This window comes from Lampris incognitus, chromosome 9 (genome assembly GCF_029633865.1).
Source record: "Lampris incognitus isolate fLamInc1 chromosome 9, fLamInc1.hap2, whole genome shotgun sequence".
Classification (NCBI taxonomy): Eukaryota; Metazoa; Chordata; class Actinopteri; order Lampriformes; family Lampridae; genus Lampris; species Lampris incognitus.
The window spans coordinates 7,369,724-7,388,141 of record NC_079219.1 but is presented as its reverse complement, the minus strand read 5'-3'; the positions used below and the strand labels follow the sequence as shown (position 1 = coordinate 7,388,141).

General features: G+C 44.1%; 2 protein-coding genes across 2 annotated transcripts; both read left to right on the top strand.

The window, feature by feature from the left end:
- Window positions 1-7,961: 7,961 nt before the first annotated feature.
- LOC130118444 (trypsin-1-like) lies at window positions 7,962-11,587 on the top strand. The gene is made up of 6 exons (XM_056286891.1): window positions 7,962-8,097; window positions 8,319-8,469; window positions 10,028-10,278; window positions 10,884-11,020; window positions 11,236-11,337; window positions 11,441-11,587. The coding sequence occupies exons 1-6, from the start codon at window positions 8,058-8,060 to the stop codon at window positions 11,486-11,488; spliced, it is 729 nt and encodes a 242-aa protein (XP_056142866.1). The 5' UTR covers window positions 7,962-8,057; the 3' UTR covers window positions 11,489-11,587.
- A 3,346-nt stretch (window positions 11,588-14,933) lies between these two features.
- Window positions 14,934-17,644, top strand: prss59.1 (serine protease 59, tandem duplicate 1). The gene is made up of 6 exons (XM_056285600.1): window positions 14,934-15,041; window positions 15,372-15,522; window positions 16,089-16,339; window positions 16,448-16,584; window positions 16,815-16,916; window positions 17,509-17,644. Exons 1-6 carry the CDS (start codon window positions 14,969-14,971, stop codon window positions 17,554-17,556), a joined length of 762 nt encoding a protein of 253 aa, XP_056141575.1. The 5' UTR covers window positions 14,934-14,968; the 3' UTR covers window positions 17,557-17,644.
- Window positions 17,645-18,418: the final 774 nt, after the last annotated feature.

Here is an 18,418-nt window from a genome sequence, read left to right as displayed (position 1 = left end):
TTTCACATCGTCTCTGAAACAGTGGAAAAATTGAATCTGAAACATTCCTTTCTTAGAGAAAGAAAAAGAAACAAGTAAACAAACATTACAATGTAGTAACATTTTGACTTTTACTACAGGGGTGGACTACTAGTACAGGTATCACGTCCATCTGTCATGCTGTCGTGTCCATCTACCTCAGGCATGTATGTGAGTAACCTGCTGACATCTGTTTCAGCATCTGTGATATATTCTCTGCACCACTGCACATCATCACCTCTTATTTCACCCGTATGTCAGTCCTTGTGTATATATCTGAAGGTTGTTGTGTTGTTATTCTATGTCAAGTACACTGTGAGAGCCACGGAACCGGAATCAAATTCCATGTACTACGTGTAAAGCTACATGGCCCATAAACATGATTCGGATTTTAAATTACAGTGATGATGCTTGACTGGACTTGCACCGTCCTGGTGTCAGCACAGGAGTTTACAGCAGTTTCGGCCTGGCTGGTCTTGAGTTGGCTTCGCCTTAAGGTCTTGGGCTTGACCCGGACTCGACAAGCTTTGGTCTCGGACTTGGCTCGACTCACCCCCATAGAGGTTCGATCTGGACTTGGCCTCGTTTTGGTTGCTATGAGGCTACATAGAACTCCAACACTATGTTAACTTTTTTTACTTTTCACTCTTTATATTTCTTGATTTTTATCTATTTATTCATTTTTTGGTATTCATATTGCCTTGATCTTAGGCAGCATTTTCTCAAGCGTTGTGTCAAGATTAAAAGTTAAAATGAGTAATGCTCCCTACAGACACAATTGGCTGTGTCTGGCCGGATGTGGGTATGTGTCCTGGTTGCTGCACTAGCGCCTCCTCTGGTCGGTGAACTGGGGGGGAATAGCGTGATCATCCCACGTGCTCCGTCCCCCTGGGGAAACTCCTCACTGTCAGGTGAAAAGAAGCGGCTGGCGACTCCACATGTATCGGAGGAGGCATGCGGTAGTCTGCAGCCCTCCCCGGGTTGGCAGAGGAGTGGGGTAATTGGCTGGATACAACTGGGGAGAAAAGGGGGGGAAAGAAAAGCGCAATGCACCAAGTCATGTTCCTGGTAATGTGAAAACTTGCTTGGTAGTAAAGTAAAAGAGATGGTGATTCAGATTCACATTGGGATGTTTTAAAACTCTGATGTGTTAGAGGCGGAGAAGGACCTCTGTGGGTGAATCTGGCTCATTACGATACCTGGTAGGAGTCTTTGCCTCCCTGCAAAGTGCAGAACATGACGTCGATCACGCCGGGGTAAGAGTTATCACAGTCCCCATCAGACAGGATGGGGCTATCGAGACAATGCAGCCTGTCCCTGTCAGCGGCTGTGATCCATTGGACGTCAGGAAATCATTTAGGATAATGTAGGACATCGAAGGTCAGCAATTATGAATTCAACGGGCAAGCTCAAAAGCATGATGAAAATGTCAGGCTCAAATAAAGGATTCTGGCTCCAAGCCCGTTTCAGCCCACTGGAAGAATGCATAGGGGTGTGAAGTGAGAGTCTTCAGCTATGTCAAGTGCAAATACTTACTCTTTTTTTTTCTAAATTTATTTCTGATTTTCCCCCAATTTAGTGGCCAATCGATCCCTATTCTAGTTCAAACACCCACCCTCGTACTGCATGCATTCACCAACTGCATCTCTCCGGCCGGCAGTCTCGAAGGAGTCGCCTTGTCACTGCACTAGCGGAGCTCATGGGAGTAGTCTTAAGGGCCTTAGCCCTTATTTCAATCATGGAATATAGATATCAATCAATATCTAACCCTGAACAGAAGTCTTGCTCGCGTGAGGACCGAGTTATTGCAGGAAGAGAACAATGGAAGCATGTAAGAGTTGCAGAAAAGTGCAAAAAATAAATAATAATAATAAACTTGATTTGTATAGCACCTTTCATACATAAAATGCAGCTCAAAGTGCTTTCCATTACAAACAAGGGAAACAATAAAACAACAACAACAATACAGATAAAATAAGTTAAAAGTAATAAAACACAAACCAAGGCAAAACAACATAAAACAAGGCAAGAAATAAAACCATAGTACAAGATAAAAAATAAGAGTAAAAGAAATAAAATGGAATGAATTAAAAGCAAGAGCATAAAAATGGGTCTTGAGCTGATTCTTAAAACTATCTATTGACGTTGCTTCTCTTATTTATTGGGGGAGTCTATTCCAAGCCGTTGGTGCATAAAAACAAAGTGCTGCTTCGCCATACTTTTTGTAGTTCCTTCTAGGGACAGTGAGCAGGCCAGCACCAGAGGATCTAAGAGAGCGGCTCGGAACATAATCAGATAAGCAGTCAGATAGGTATGATGGTGCTAAACCATACAGAGCTTTAAACACAAGTAAAAGAATTTTAAAATCAATCCTCAATGCTATAGGAAGCCAGTGTAAAGATGCTAAAACTGGGTAACGTGATCTCTCATCCTGGTTTCTGTTACGACCCTTGCTGCCGCGTTCTGTACTAGTTGCAGCCTATCGGTACTTTTTTAGGGTAAACCAGTAAGAAGTGCATTGCAGTAGTCTAGACGCGAAGAGATAAAAGCATGCATCACCTTTATTGGCGTCTTCCAGGGAGAGGTAGGGTCTAATGCTAGTAATATTTTTTAGGTGGAAAAAAGGCACCCTTTGTAACATTGTTGATACGTGTTTTAAAATCCAACTCAGAGTCAATGATGACACCCAGGTTTGTTAATGCAGTCTTATTCTGTACAGCCAGACTTCCCATTCTACTTGATATCATTTCTCTCTGTGCATTAGTGCCTATAATGACAATTTCTGTCTTGTCTTCGTTCAATTTGAGAAAATTTTCACTCATCCATTGTTTAATACTATACAGACAATTCATCAAGGGATTGAGAGCATTGGGGTCATCTGGCGCAACAGATAAATATAACTTAGTATCATCAGCATAAAAATGGAAATTCACTCCATGATCACAGATAATTTTCCCAAGCGGCAGCATGTACAGGCAGAACAATACAGGACCAAGAATGGAACCCTGTGGAATACCTGAGAAAATTACATGTTTGTCTGAGACATGGTCAGAAAGACTACCAAAATAGCTTCTGCCAGTGAGATATGTTTGGAACCATGATAGGGCAGTGCCTGAAAGGCCAATCCAATTCTCAAGGCGGTCTAAAAGTATATCATGATCGACTGTATCGAAGGCAGCTGTCAGATCAAGGAGTAAAAGAATGGAAACATTCTTATTATCAGTGCTCAGTCTGAGATCGTTGACTACTTTTACAAGCGCTGTTTCAATACTGTGTCCTTTTTTAAAACCGGACTGAAATTTATCATGAATCTTGTTTTCATGCAAAAAAACCCATCCAATTTTTTATACACTGCCTTTTTCAAAATCTTGCCCAGAAAAAGGAGATTAGAAATAGGCCTATAATTGCTCAGCACCGACGGATCAAGATTCCTCTTCTTGAGTAAGAGCTTTACTATAGCCGTTTTCGGTGAATTGGGAAAGATACCCGATTCTAAAGAACACTTTACAATATTCAAAACATCCCCAATCAAACTATCTAAGACTTCTTTAGAAAAGGCAGTGGGAATTGCATCCAGAGAGCAGGTGGATGACTTCATCTGCAAAATGGTTTTACGAAGTTTCTCTTCACTAATTTTGCAAAAGGAAATTAAGATTTCTCCGAGAGTCGTTACTAGTAGTTTGACTGTTTGGATTAACAACCTTATTTATGATACCTGCTCGGATAGTAATGATTATATTATCAAAGAATGATGCAAACTCATTACATTTTGATTTATATGCAGGGCATAACTGCTCATGAGACTGGGGAGGATTTATAAGGTGGTCGATTGTGGAAAATAAGACTCGGGAGTTGTTCCGGTTTTAATTTATAGTGCCAGAGAAATAAGCCTGCCTAGCGCAAGGCTTTGTTATAAAAAAATATAGATTTTCCAAAAATCTCGCCATGGATTGTAAGCTTACTTTTTTTCCATATTCGCTCAAATGACAAAAGAGGTCCATCACAGTGCTGATTCACTGTACCGGGATTGTCTTAATAATGGAAGGTGTTTACATACACTTATCAGAGTATTCTGTTCTTATTAGCACCAAAAAAGAGCTATTTTGGTGAGCATTATATCCCCAAAGGTTTATATGAGCTCAACACTGAGCAATTTAAAAGAGTCTGCTCCCCATCGCTCTGTTAACTGCTAACAAAAGGACAACGGGGCTCAGGTTGGGACGTATCGGAGTCGTTTTCCTTTAATGACATCTATTCAGAGACGTTGGCCTCCTCTCACAGACGGCTCTATATAAGCAGAGCCAGGACGAGGAACCTCACGGTTTCTAGATTGTGGCAATGTTGGGATTTCACCTGGATTCCTCATTTATGGTTAGCCGCTACCTTGTTTGTCCCCACAGGACACACCCTCTTGGTTTTGGTGACCAATCAGGAAAATGGGAAAAAAATGTGCAGGCACTTGAAAAACAAATACGACAATCAGTAGAGGGTAGTTTGCAATGACAACATTTTTTTTTAATTTGCTGCTGTTTTTAGGGATTTTGTCAAATGCAATGGTGGCACCAAAGTAAGGAGATAGCTTTTGAAAGATTTTTTTTTCTGCATGGTATATTAAAATAGTTACATATTTTCAATGCACAAAATTCACGGTTCATGTACACAATAATCCAAAATGAAATTGCTTGACTGAAGTGTGAGTGCTGGTAAAGGAGCCGTGCGTCTAGCACATTCATAGAGACAAGTCAGATATAAGATCACAGTTACAAGATGTCTCTTGGAATCTCAGAAGTAACCACAAGTTTTAATGTTGGAAACATCAAATCATCAACCGCTGACTGGGTACATGTTTCTGCCTCTGGCGTGTGGCGTCTTTTGCAATTTTTAACATTTACATTTATGGAGCCTCTTTATTGTGTGGAGCCCCTGGTACAGTGTCACAGATGGCCGAGTTCACATACCCACTGGATGGATGTGGCCTTCACCCAGCAAAAAAAACCGCCTGCCTTTCTCAAAAATAGATCACCTTCAAAGTAAATGAATGGCAATAAATGTTAATGCAAGGTCAACACAGATACAAACGAAGAAGAAAAAACTGTATCCTGAAGCCTTGCTTTGGCCATTTTTTAACACAGCACTTGAAAGGGCATAAAAAAACAAGAAAGAAAACCCATAATTAATTATTAATACTAAGACCAACACTAATAGTAATACCCTTTCAAGTGCTTTGCCCTCTGTCTTGCAGAAATTCCTTTGGTTTGAACGTCATTAAAATTTAACGACTTGGCTAATTCAGCGCTTTATTCTAAGCGATGTTATCTAAAGGAAACAAAATCCACGTAGTGTTGGATAAATTCCCCAGAATTCACTAAAACTGGGAAACTGGAAATTTTACATGTCGTCCCTTCAGTAAGAACCTTAGCGGAGGTCTGTTTATCAGTTCTGTGACTCACACTAAAGTCACAGATCAGCTCCTTTTTCGTAGAAAAACCTATTCAGTTTTGCAGTTTCGATATCAAATATAAACACGAAGTACTGGTGGGTCAATGACTGGTTATCGTTTATCATTCAACATCCGACACACACTTTTCACAAACGTCACATGGGAGCTGCCACAGATGGCCTCGTTAGCGGGACAGTCTCGGGCCGCGAGGAATTCGCTTAAAACGCAACTATGTAGCTTGTAATAGGCTGCTTGCACAAACGACCTATGGGGTCGTTTTTTGGTGGAGGACAGTCTCCTTGTTAGTCAAGTGAAGGTGAGAAAGACTAAGATAAATGGTCACATCTTCACACGTATATTAGTTAAAGAATAAGGAACGAGATCCCAGTGAAGCTTAACATTCGATAATGGTCTCGTCCTGGTGATTTCAAAACCATCTCACCTTTTACAAGATGACGGTCGAAGTCACGTGTTAAGTGGCTCCGTTAACAATGGAGTACCGTATGTCTCTTTGTACACAAGCAGAAATTGTCTAATTCCCGACCTTATTTGCAACATTTCCTGCTTGAACTTGACTCTCTCTTAAGTTCTATTAGATTATTAAAATACAACAAGAGTACAAAATTGTTAAATCACCGTGACAACATCTTTAAAGAATCCTCTGACAATTCTGTGATTTAATGCTTTATTCTTTTATACTTATTTTCAGTTTTAATGCAATTGTTTTTCTCTCTTTTTTTCTTTTTAATTTTATTGTTTGTTTTTTTATTCAGTGTATGTATTTTTTTATTACATTGTTATATTCTAAACGGGGAGTCTGTTTTGTTCATTATGAGTTTCTGTTTGAAATTGTATGTACATTGCTGTTGTGCTGATTCCTGTACGTGTATTTTTTGCAATTAAAAAAAAATTTTTTTTTTTAAAAAGTATCGTATGTTTCTTTTGGTGTGGATTTTTTTCTATACCGATTTTATTTTCAATCTGGTTTAATACTACTGTAAAATAGAAGAAACCCTCAGTTCAGATGTTACAAATTGGCCATGTTCTCATGTTTTCAAGCTACAGTGTTACCTATACTTCGACGCTTTTGTGTACGATTTACCACAAAGGATAGATAATCGCGATTAATGATAACCAATAACATGCAGCAATATTTTTTTTTTTATTATTGACAAACATTGAAATATACAGACGTTACAGACATGTGCTCAACAAGATTATGAAAACGGGAGAGAACTTCAGATAACTAAGACACAAAAATCAACGTTGGGGTAATGAACTACATTGTTATAAAACTATGAGAAAGAATTCATAGCATAAACAATCAAATTATTCCTCTTTAAATAATTCATCATACATTTTCACAGTGTTATTGCTTTTTTTGTTTATCATTTATAAGTTCCAGAGTCGATATACATTTTAAATTCAGCTAAAAATCCAGAAAAAGTGGGGGTGACTTGTTATTCTGCATTTAAGCATGTGGAATTTACCTTATAGGATGAACGAATTTACAATGAATTCAATGTTATTGCTACGTTGTAACGGGCAATGTAATGCTACGTTGTAACGGGCAATGTAATGCTACGTTGTAATGCTGTAATGGGCAACGTAATGCTACGTTGTAACGCCGTAACGGGCAATGTAATGCTACGTTGTAACGGGTAATGTAATGCTATGTTGTAACGCCATAACGGGCAATGTAATGCCATGTTGTAATGCTGTAACGGGCAATGTAATGCTACGTTGTAACGCTGTAACGGGCAATGTAATGCCATGTTGTAATGCTGTAATGGGCAATGTAATGCTATGTTGTAACGCTGTAACGGGCAATGTAATGCCATGTTGTAATGCTGTAATGGATAATGTAATGCTATGTTGTAACGCTGTAACGGGCAACGTAATGCTATGTTGTAACGCTGTAACGGGCAATGTAACGCTATGTTGCAACACTGTAACGGGTAATGTAATGCTACGTTGTAACGCTGTAACGGGCAATGTAACGCTATGTTGTAACGTGCAGCAATATCCGATGGCGATTTGCAAAAGAAATGAGGTAAGAGGGGCACTGTTCACGTGACCCATTGCGGTTGGGTTTTCCAGCCATGTTACCCACATTGCCCATATAGACCACATCGTCATATACATTACGTTTCAGAAGCACTCAGCAATAGTATCATAACAGATTAAGATACTATTGCTGAATGGTTCTGAAATATACCAAACATGTTCCACTCGCTGCACATTTCTTTTGGAGGTAAACGTTCATAATCTCATGCAATATAGCGTTTACTGCGAGCCGCCTCTTTTGGCATCAGTATTTTAGCCAGCCTTGAGTAAAAAAAAAAAAAATTCTGCGAATAGCACAGCTGTGCTAATCAAACCGGGTGTAATATTATTAATTCACTAACCAGGGAGTGCTGGCCTTAAGGCATCTCATCGTTTGCCGCCAAATAACTGGCGGCCGGTGCCAGGAGAACAACCTTTGATTTTGATTGGTTGTTATTTGACCAATCAAGCGGGGCCAAGGCTGATCTAAAACTCGTGGATATAAACGAGGATTTCAGACGAGGTCCTACATCAACAGGATCACATCGCAACCATGAGGTCTCTGGTATTTGCCCTGCTCATTGGAGCTGTTTGTAAGTATGACTTATATCCATAGAGGACTGTCTTTCATACCTTGGCAACTGCTAAAAATGCTTCCACCCCCCCCTTCTTTCCCCTCAAAAATGCAATGCAACCTTGCTCATCCACTTTACTCTGCAGTGGAGGTCATTTTAAATTCCGAAATATTCAAATCAAAGGCATATTTGTCTGACACTCCGGACCAATGCTCTGCTCCTTTCAAAACTGGTTCCAGTCGCCACCGAAGACGACAAGATCGTCGGAGGGTACGAATGTGTTTCTCACTCCCAGCCCCATCAGGTGTCCCTGAACTCCGGCTACCACTTCTGTGGCGGCTCCCTGATCAACGAGAACTGGGTTGTGTCTGCCGCTCATTGCTACAAGTCGTAAGTACTTCAAAATAAACTCCCCTAACACAACACACCATCACCACTTTACAACAAAGCATTCTTTGTGAAAGATTTACAAATGGTTACTTGTTGTTTCATTAGAGGTTAATATCCCATTTGTTAATGCGTTGTAAACCAGCACTTAGACGTAATAATGCATAAATGAGACAGACTTTTTGGGTTGCCAGGTTGAGAGTCGGAAACTCACCTTGACAGTCTCCACCCCTTTGTCTATTTATTTATTTGGAAACTAGCAAGGACCACCAGTTCACGTTCTCAGTGAGCGATGAACAGGACTTGAAAATGTTGTGCGATTCATACGCAAAATTCGGTTTTCATGCCGTAGTGACAACAACTATGTTAGGTAGTGGTTCAATTGAGGGTTGGGATTGGGCGTCCGGGTGGCGTGGCGGAAATTCCGTTGCCTACCAACATGGGGATCAACAGTTCGAATCCCCGTGCTACCGCCGGCTTGTTCAGGCGTCCCTACAGACACAATCGGCCGTGTCTGCGGGTGGGAAGCCGGACGTGGGCGGGTATGTGTCCTGGTTCCCTGCACTAGCCCCTCCTCTGGTCGGTCGGGGGAACAGCGTGGTCCTCCCACGCGCTACGTCCCCCTGGCGAAACCAGTCACTGTCAGGTGAAAAGCAGCGGCTGGCGACTCCACATGTATGGGAGGAGGCATGCGGTAGTCTGCAGCCCTCCCCGGATCAGCAGAGGGGGTGGAGCAGCGACCGGGACAACTCGGAAGAGTGGGGTAATTAATAGGCCAAGTACAAATGGGGAGAAAAGGGGAGGGGGGGTTTAGGGTTGGGGGCGTCCAGGCAGCGTAGCGGTCTACTCCATTGCTTACCAACACGGGGATCGTTGGTTCGAATCCCTGTGTTACCTCCGGCTTGGTCGGGCGTCCCTACAGACACAGCTGGCCGTGTCTGCGGGTGGGAAGCCGGATGTGGGTGTGTGTCCTGGTCGCTGCACTCGCGCCTCCTCTGGTCGGTTGAGGCGCCTGTTCGTGGGGGAGGGGAAACTGAAAGGAATAGCGTGATCCTCCCACGCCCCACGTCCCCCAGGCGAAACTCCTCACTGTCAGGTGAAAAGAAGCGGCTGGCAACTCCACATGTACCAGAGGAGGCATGCGGTAGTCTACAGCCCTCCCCTGATCGGCAGAGGGGGTGGAGCAGCGACCGGGCTGGCTTGGAGAGTGGGTAATTGGCTGGATAAAATCGGGGAGAAAAAAAGGGGGGGGGTTTAGGGTTAGGGTAAGGTAGTGGTTTGTGAGACTGCCACTTTGGACTATTTTGGTCAGTTCTCGTAGTTTCTCAGAGAAGGTCTAAGGAGACTGTTCCCACGTTGGCGACCCTCATTAAACAAAGTGTTATGACATCTTATTACTAAGTCAATAATAATTAAGTTATCTACCTTTAATAAAGTAATAAACATACGTTTATAAACGTGTATTCTAAAGTGCTACCAAACAACGTTTGATGATAAAAGGCCATCATCGGTCATCAGTAAACATCCTTTGAATCTTCGGCCATGCCTTTGTCTCTTCCAGTCGCATTGAGGTGCGTATGGGTGAGCACCACATCAGGGTGAACGAGGGCACCGAGCAGTTCATCAAGTCCTCCCGGGTCATCCGTAACCCCAACTACAGCAGCTACAGCATGGAATATGACGTCATGCTGATCAAATTGAGCACCCCTGCTCAGCTCAACCAATACGTCCAGCCTGTGGCTCTGCCCCTGGCCTGCGCCCCTGCTGGCACCATGTGCAGAGTCTCTGGATGGGGCAATACCATGAGCTCAAGTGAGTGCTAGCTAGTTCTATAAGCAATTCATCTAGGAAGCGCAGAGTCTCTGGCTGGGGCAATACCATGAGCTCGAGTGAGTGCTAGCTAGTTCTAAAAGCAATTCATCTAGGAAGCGCAGAGTCGCTGGCTGGGACAATACCATGAGCTCGAGTGAGTGCTAGCTAGTTCTATAAGCAATTCATCTAGGAAGCGCAGAGTCTCTGGCTGGGACAATACCATGAGCTCGAGTGAGTGCTAGCTAGTTCTATAAGCAATTCATCTAGGAAGCACAGAGTCTCTGGCTGGGACAATACCATGAGCTCGGGTGAGTGCTAGCTAGTTCTATAAGCAATTCATCTAGGAAGCGCAGAGTCTCTGGCTGGGGCAATACCATGAGCTCGGGTGAGTGCTAGCTAGTTCTATGAGTAATTCATCTAGGAAGCGCAGAGTCTCTGGCTGGGGCAATACCATGAGCTCGGGTGAGTGCTAGCTAGTTCTATGAGCAATTCATCTAGGCTACATTTAGGTTGCGGATGAACCAAACAGTCGGTTCATAGGTCGTACTTGCACTGTCTACACACTTCCACGTGGCATACCTTGTAAATGAATGTTTTCTTTCTAGTGGATGATGGGGACAAGTTGCAGTGCCTGGACATCCCCATCTTGTCTGAACAGGACTGCAGAAACGCCTATCCTGGTATGATCGGTGATACCATGTTCTGCGCTGGATACCTGGAAGGTGGCAAGGACTCCTGCCAGGTATGTCACCGTCTGTTTTCCCGACATACGCACACGTCATTCAGAATTTTAGTGCCATTTTATCACAGTAAGCACGATATTTTAAATATATGATATTTTGTCATGATGATCCCACGTATCTAGCTTTGTTTTTTCTTGTCGATGCTTATTCTTTTTATACAAACGTAGAGAATCAGTTCGATTGTTTGAATAGTTGCCTGTCTCCTCCCTCTCAGGGTGACTCTGGTGGTCCAGTCGTGTGCAACAATGAGCTCCAGGGTATCGTTTCCTGGGGCTATGGATGTGCCGAGCCGAACTACCCCGGTGTCTACGCCAAGGTAATATTTACAGTACAAGAACCAAAGAAATTACTAATATTATTCTGTTCAACACGATGACATTGACCGGATGGATTAATACTCCCCGTTTTTCCATCCTCAGGTGTGCCTGTTCACTGATTGGTTGCAGCTCACCATGGCGAATTACTAAATCAATCCCCAACATCTGACTTCAAGGTCCATGAAAACAACATCTTCTGTAGTTTGGTTTGATTGAAGACGGAAATGATAATAAAGCAATTGGAATGAATTATTTATTGTCTGTGAATTCATTCCATCCCTACTTTTTTTTAAAAATTATTATTAAAGGGGGACTCCAGGGCGTCCGGGTGGCATGGCGGTCTATTCCGTTACCTACCAACACGGGGATTGCGGGTTCGAATCCCTGTGTTAGCTCCGGCTTGGTCGGGCGTCCCTACAGACACAATTGGCCATGTCTGCGGGTGGGAGGCCGATGTGGGTATGTGTCCTGGTCGCTGCACTAGCGCCTCCTCTGGTCGGTCGGGGGGCGAGGGAATAGCGCGATCCTCCCACGCGCTACATCCCCCTGGCAAAACTCCTCAGTCAGGTGAAAAGAAGCGGCTGGTGACTCCACATGTATCGGAGGAGGCATGTGGTAGTCTGCAGCCCTCCCCGGATCGGCAGAGGGGGTGGAGAAGCGACCGGGACAGCTCGGAAGAGTGGGGTAATTAGCCAAGTACAATTGGGGAGAAGGGGGGGGGGGCGGGACTCCTTGTATGGGAGTTTACCTCATAATAGTACGTAAAGTAGTGGGGATAACACTATTTAAAGGTTCCTGAACATGACTTATGTTGATGTTGTCACACAAATACACATATGGACCTCTGAAATGAATTATGCATCGACCACTAAGGTATTTCCTGCCTCTTCATCAATGAAGAGGGGCTCGATGACCTTACGGTTCGAGGCCTCAGCTTTACTCCCCCGTATCAACTTCCCTGCCATTGTTTTGTTTATGCACAGAAATCGGTTCCGAATTAGCTTCAAAACTGATTTTATGATTCCGTTCCTCACAGCAAGAACGTCCCGGGTTCGATCCCCGGGGTAGTCCAACCTTGGGGGTCGTCCTCTGTGTGGAGTATGCATGTTCTCCCCGTGTCTGCGTGGGTTTCCTCCGGGTGCTCCGGTTTCCTCCCACAGTCCAAAGACATGTAGGTCAGGTGAATCGGCCTTACTACATTGTCCCTAGGTATGAATGTGTGTGTGTGTGTGTGTGTGTGTGTGTGTGTGTGTGTGTGTGTGTGTGTGTGTGTGTGTGTGTGTGTGTGTGTGGGCTCTGTGATGGCCTGGCGGCATGTCCAGGGTGTCTCCCCACCTTCTGCCCAATGACTGCTGGGATAGGCTCCAGCATCCCCGCGAACCTAGGAGCAGGATAAGCGGATTGGATGGATGGATGGATGGATGGATGGATGGATGTTCCTTGTCTATAAGATGTTACACGACTCTGCTCCACAATACTTTGTTCACTGGTTGTCATCAAACTAGACCTCTCAGATCATCCGGCAGTAGAACTTCAGTCGTTCCGAGGATAAAATCAAAAGCTTTGAAGTCCCTTTTCATCCCCATACCCCCCCCCCCCTCCGGAAAAGCCTGACAAGGATTTAAGATCTACCCTTCCTCCAACCCCCTGTTAAAGTATGAAGGCTCAAATCACTGCTCTTCACACTGGCTTTTCACTAGTCATTACATAAAGCCTGTCTGTGTGTGTGTGTGTGTGTGTGTGTGTGTGTGTGTGTGTGTGTGTGTGTGTGTGTGTGTGTGTGTGTGTGTGTGTGTGTGTGTAATTGTTAACGTATTCTCACTGTTTTGTTTTTCTTTTTTTGTTTACACCCTACTTGTCTTGGGGTGCAGTGCTGGCTGGTGGACCTACATAGCACCCCAAAAGGGCCAAAAGAGAATTCACCCCTTCTGGGAAAGGGACAGAAAAGACCAAAAAAAAAAATTCGTTAGCGTCCACCCACACACCAACTCCTCCAACCCATACGACCACATACGTCGTTTGTCCTCTAATACGACCCACAGGAGCGTTTCCTAAATTAGCGCCCCCTACCGGTGGCAGGAGATATGCCACATATATTTTTCGCCTCTGTGCATTGTGGGCTTTTAAAACTATGTGAGAACAACAGAATATGTAGTCAGTGTGTTTTTGTGTTGTTTCCCCGTCTAGTACAGTAACTAAGTTTGCTATTGGCAGTATCTTTACCTATGAATGACGTCATAAGAGCTAACTTAACGCTAGTCAAAAGTTAGCAAGTCAGCTAGCATGGACATTATAACCGCTATGTGGCATTACACTTTGCTTTTATTAATATTCCTTCTCACGACAGCTTATGGAAGGAGATGCTTATGTTAGAGGGGAAGTGACGTATTATAATTACGGAGGACCGCCAGGAAGTAGCTTAATAAGTAACTGCAGGTTGTAATAAGCTGCTTGTACAAACGACCTATGGGGTCGTTTCTTGGTGGAGGACAGCCTCCACTCACATTTACACCCCAGAAAAGGCACACTTTGAACGTAGTTGTCTTATTATCCTGCTGCAGAATAGTTTTGTACCCCAGAAAGAAAACATTTTGACTCATCAATGAACAAAAGAGCTGAGGCATATCCATCGGCAAACATGACATTTTATGTTGTTTGGATCAATCAGCCTGTGAAATAATATTTAATCCAACGCTTGCTGCGTGGTGGCGAAAAGTGGAATTTCACCCTGTAAACTGTCTTCATGGGAAAAAGCAATACATCCTTGACTTATAGAACTGTGCACGTTTTTCGCTTTAACTTTAGGCTTGCAACCATATCTCAACCATCAGATCCAACATTTCTTTGCAAATGCTGCTGCATGAGAAGTACACAGCTGTCAGGTACAGCGTCCACATACCTCTAAATATAGTAACGACCTTCAAACCTGTTTTGCTTAACCATATAAAAATGGACTAAGTTAAAGTAAGGAGCCATGTGGACGGATACATTTGCATATTTTGAAGTGTTCGTTATACGAAGAAACTAAAAATCAACTGGTTGTAACTTTCCCAATGGAGCAACTGCCATCGTGTTCCCGTTCATGTGGCTTGTTATATTGAATTATATACTATACGGATACATGTTATCGGTCAGCTGCAAATTACATCAGTCATGTCACCACACTCAAAAATATGTAATATTACATGATATGGTTTTACGAACAGTGTGACGAATTTGACTTAACCTACACCATACCAGCATATATGAATAACATGAATGTTTTCCTAGTACCGTGATGGTTCTTCATTTTCTTTATTTCTGGAGCCAAATGGGTAACTCTGCTTAAGCCCCAAAAATTCACAAGAAAATATGTGGCGGTCAAACGAATCTATCGTGACAATTACATATCCCCACCTAAAGTTAATACAAGGAGACAAGGGCTCCAAAGTCCAACGAGGTTTCCAAACGGGGTAAGTCGGCTCTTCGTTTTTTACTTCCTTATTAAAACTGTAGGTTTAGATCACTCTGGCAATGAGTCACCCAAACTCAGCAGAAACTGAAAGCTGATTGGCTCACTGTTGACCAATGAGGCTGGCCGGAGAACAGGGTAGCTCTTCTTGGTGTGGATATAAACCGGGGGTCCAGGTGATGTCTCCTCATCAACAGGATCACTCAGCAACCATGAGGTCTCTGGTCTTTGTTCTGCTCATCGGAGCCGCTTGTGAGTATCTGGGGGTTTTCCCCGCCATTTTCTCTATTCATTACACTACTCAGCACTACCACAACATCAACAGTCAAAAAGGTCTATAGAAAGTTTGGGACTTGAGGACGGGTGTCTGGCCAACTACTTAGCTTCTGGGAGTTAACAGACTTTTTGAATATAGTTTAATAACTACAATCCATTTGGGCATTTTTTAATACCTCTATCATACATGCTAGTGCTAGGAGAAAAAATCATTTGGAAAATGCAGGAATCAAAACTACTCAAAAATTAATCGCTTGTCTGCAACCATGTTTGCTTATTTGTGAATCGATTTATATGCATTTCCAGTCGCCACCGAAGACGACAAGATCGTCGGAGGGTACGAATGTGAGCCCTACTCCCAGCCCCATCAGGTGTCCCTGAACTCCGGCTACCACTTCTGTGGCGGCTCCCTGATCAACGAGAGCTGGGTTGTGTCTGCTGCTCACTGCTACAAGTCGTAAGTGGGATCCGGAGGATCAGTGACCAAACTATTCTCTAACAGAATATAATCCTGCCCAGACAGCATCTGGATGTGGGCCACTTCAGGCAGTGATGCGGCACTGACGGCCTTCTTCGGGCCCTGACAAAATGGATGTGAGCCTGAAGTGGCCCACATGTATAATAGCAAATATGGCCCAAACATGCCAAATCAAATGTGGGCCTTTTTTGGCAAAGATGCGGTGCTCTCGGCAACATATAATCTGGATGTGACCCTGGAGTGGCCCGTGTGGTAAATGGTGAATATGGCCCAAATATCACAAAACAAATATGGGCCACCTTTGGCAAATATGTGGCACATGTGGCATTGCTATGGCTTGGTTCTGGCTCAGATCTGGCAAACAGGAGCAGACCACCCCAGTGCCATCCTTCCATGCGGTATGTGGGCCAGATGAAGTGTCGGGTGTGGGACGGGTCCAGGCCACAGCAATTTTGCCATCTGGATAACAGGATATAATCCTGTTCAGAATTGCTCCACCAAAAGATATCCGCTTACTTAAAGTGTGCTCCTTTCTGTTTCTTCAGCCGCATCGAGGTGCGTATGGGTGAGCACAACATCAAGAAAACTGAGGGCCATGAGCAGTTCATCGCCTCCTCCCGTGTCATCCGCCACCCCAACTACTCCTCCTACAACATCAACAACGACATCATGCTCATCAAGCTGAGCAAGCCCGCCAAACTGAACGAGTTTGTCCAGCCTGTGGCCCTCCCCACCAGCTGTGCCCCCGCTGGCACCATGTGCAAAGTCTCCGGCTGGGGCAGCACCATGAGCTCCAGTGAGTAGAGATGTGGAGATCACCGGACTTTGGCTGTTTAAAACATTCACCATCGCAAATGTACGTTGGTAAACAATTTGTTCTCCCCATTCCGTCTTTACTTCCCAGCTGCTGACAAGAACAAGCTGCAGTGCCTGGACCTCCCCATCCTGACCGAAGAGGACTGTGACAACTCCTACCCTGGTATGATCACCGACGCCATGTTCTGCGCTGGATACCTGGAGGGCGGCAAGGACTCTTGCCAGGTATAGTCCATCGTGATACTTGAGTTTTATCATTGACTACGTCTGAAAAATGTATATTTTCATAACATCACTTTTTACTTTCATCATCTTTATTGAGCTGTATTCCAGGGTTTTTAGACATGGAGTCTGATGAAACTGATTTAAATCTGATTACTGACTTTCCGACTTGAAGTTTCTATTGGGGTATCTATTTCTTGTCCCACTGAATGCCCCCCCCCCTCCACCCCCAGGGTGACTCTGGTGGCCCAGTTGTGTGCGATGGTGAGCTGCAGGGTGTCGTGTCCTGGGGCTACGGATGTGCTGAGAAGAACCACCCCGGTGTCTATGCCAAGGTAATGCCGGCAGGAGGATGCTAATTAACGGTCACAATCGAAAAGAAAATGTCACTGGTTACTTCTGTGTTACGGACTAGTCGGGTCTAGGGGTTAAGGGTTAAGCACGCGATACTAGTCCTAACCTGGAGTGTGTAGAAAAGATGGAAACTAGGGAAGAAACAGGAAGGAGGACTGATTTCCAAGACCAGAGAAATAGCCGGGAGGTGGGCTAGCTTACCGAGGTAGCAGGCTAGCAGTTAGCAGGTCCCTCCGACAAGGCCTCGGCCATACGGGTCTCGGCTCCCCTAAGCGGCGGACTCCGTCTCGGTACGTTAGTCCGGTTTAGGTTTGATGGTCTCGAGCTGGAAAAGTGAGCGTGCTGAACAGCGTGCTCAAAATGACGCATCCCGAGGCAAACTGCCGCCATTAATTAACTCCGGGGGGCGCACCCGCGCCTCACAGTGACGTCATCTTACAGCCACCGCTTAACCACGCCTCCGGTCAGTTCCCAATGAACACCGGTCCAAGTATAGGAAGAAAAGCAAGAAGGGAAAAGGGCAAAATATAACCCCCAACGTAACATTTGCTAACTGAAATTCTTCATTTTCAGGTCTGCCTGTTCAACGAATGGCTTGAGCGCACCATGGCCACCTACTGAGGGATGGATCCCTGTTGACCCCTGTTGACACACCATGTGCTGTGTTGTACTGTGGAAACTGTGACAATAAAAAGCATTGGAAACATAATTTGAGCTTGTTGGGTTTTGTTTTTTTTAGGATATTGGAAAAGTTGGGGGGGGGGGGGTTACACATTACTGCAAGCTGCAAAGCTAAAGATATGAGAAATGTGAGATCACATTAACATGCATATTTTTTTAGACTTTTATTAAAGATGTTCGTGGCATCAACAACAACAAAAAAAAACAAAAACATATTCATGAAGCAAGCAAATGAATTAATAAATCAACCCAACCACTGCAACCATAAAAAGAAAAAAAATTAATAAGAGAGAGAACAGAAAAAATGGAGGGGGTGGGGGGGGCATTAATCAGGAGACAGAGATTGAAGAGAGTTAAGAAACACCAAAAAGGGCTGCCATCTGCCATGGAAGTTATCAGAGTTCCCTCTCACAGCGGACGTGATCCTCTCTAGCTGAAGGAAGGACATGGCGTCCCCGAGCCACGGAGTGAGTGCTGCAGGAGCTTTGGTAGACTTCCAGTGGAGAAGAAGGTGGCATCTCGCCAGCGAGGGAGTGAAAGCTACAACATCTAACGGCTTAGAGGTGAATTGGCAGTGGCCTTCTGGGGGCCCAAATATGGCAATAAGGGCAGGGACTTGTATAGTTTTTGAAAGTATTTTTGGCATAGTATCACAGTACTTCTACCGAAAACGAGATAATAAAGGACAGGAGCAGAACATATGGGTGAGACTGCAGGGGGAAGAATGACATTTATCACAACTGTCAGTGATATTGGGATAAATTTGTGACTTAGACTGCTTTAATTTGTCATTGCCTTATAT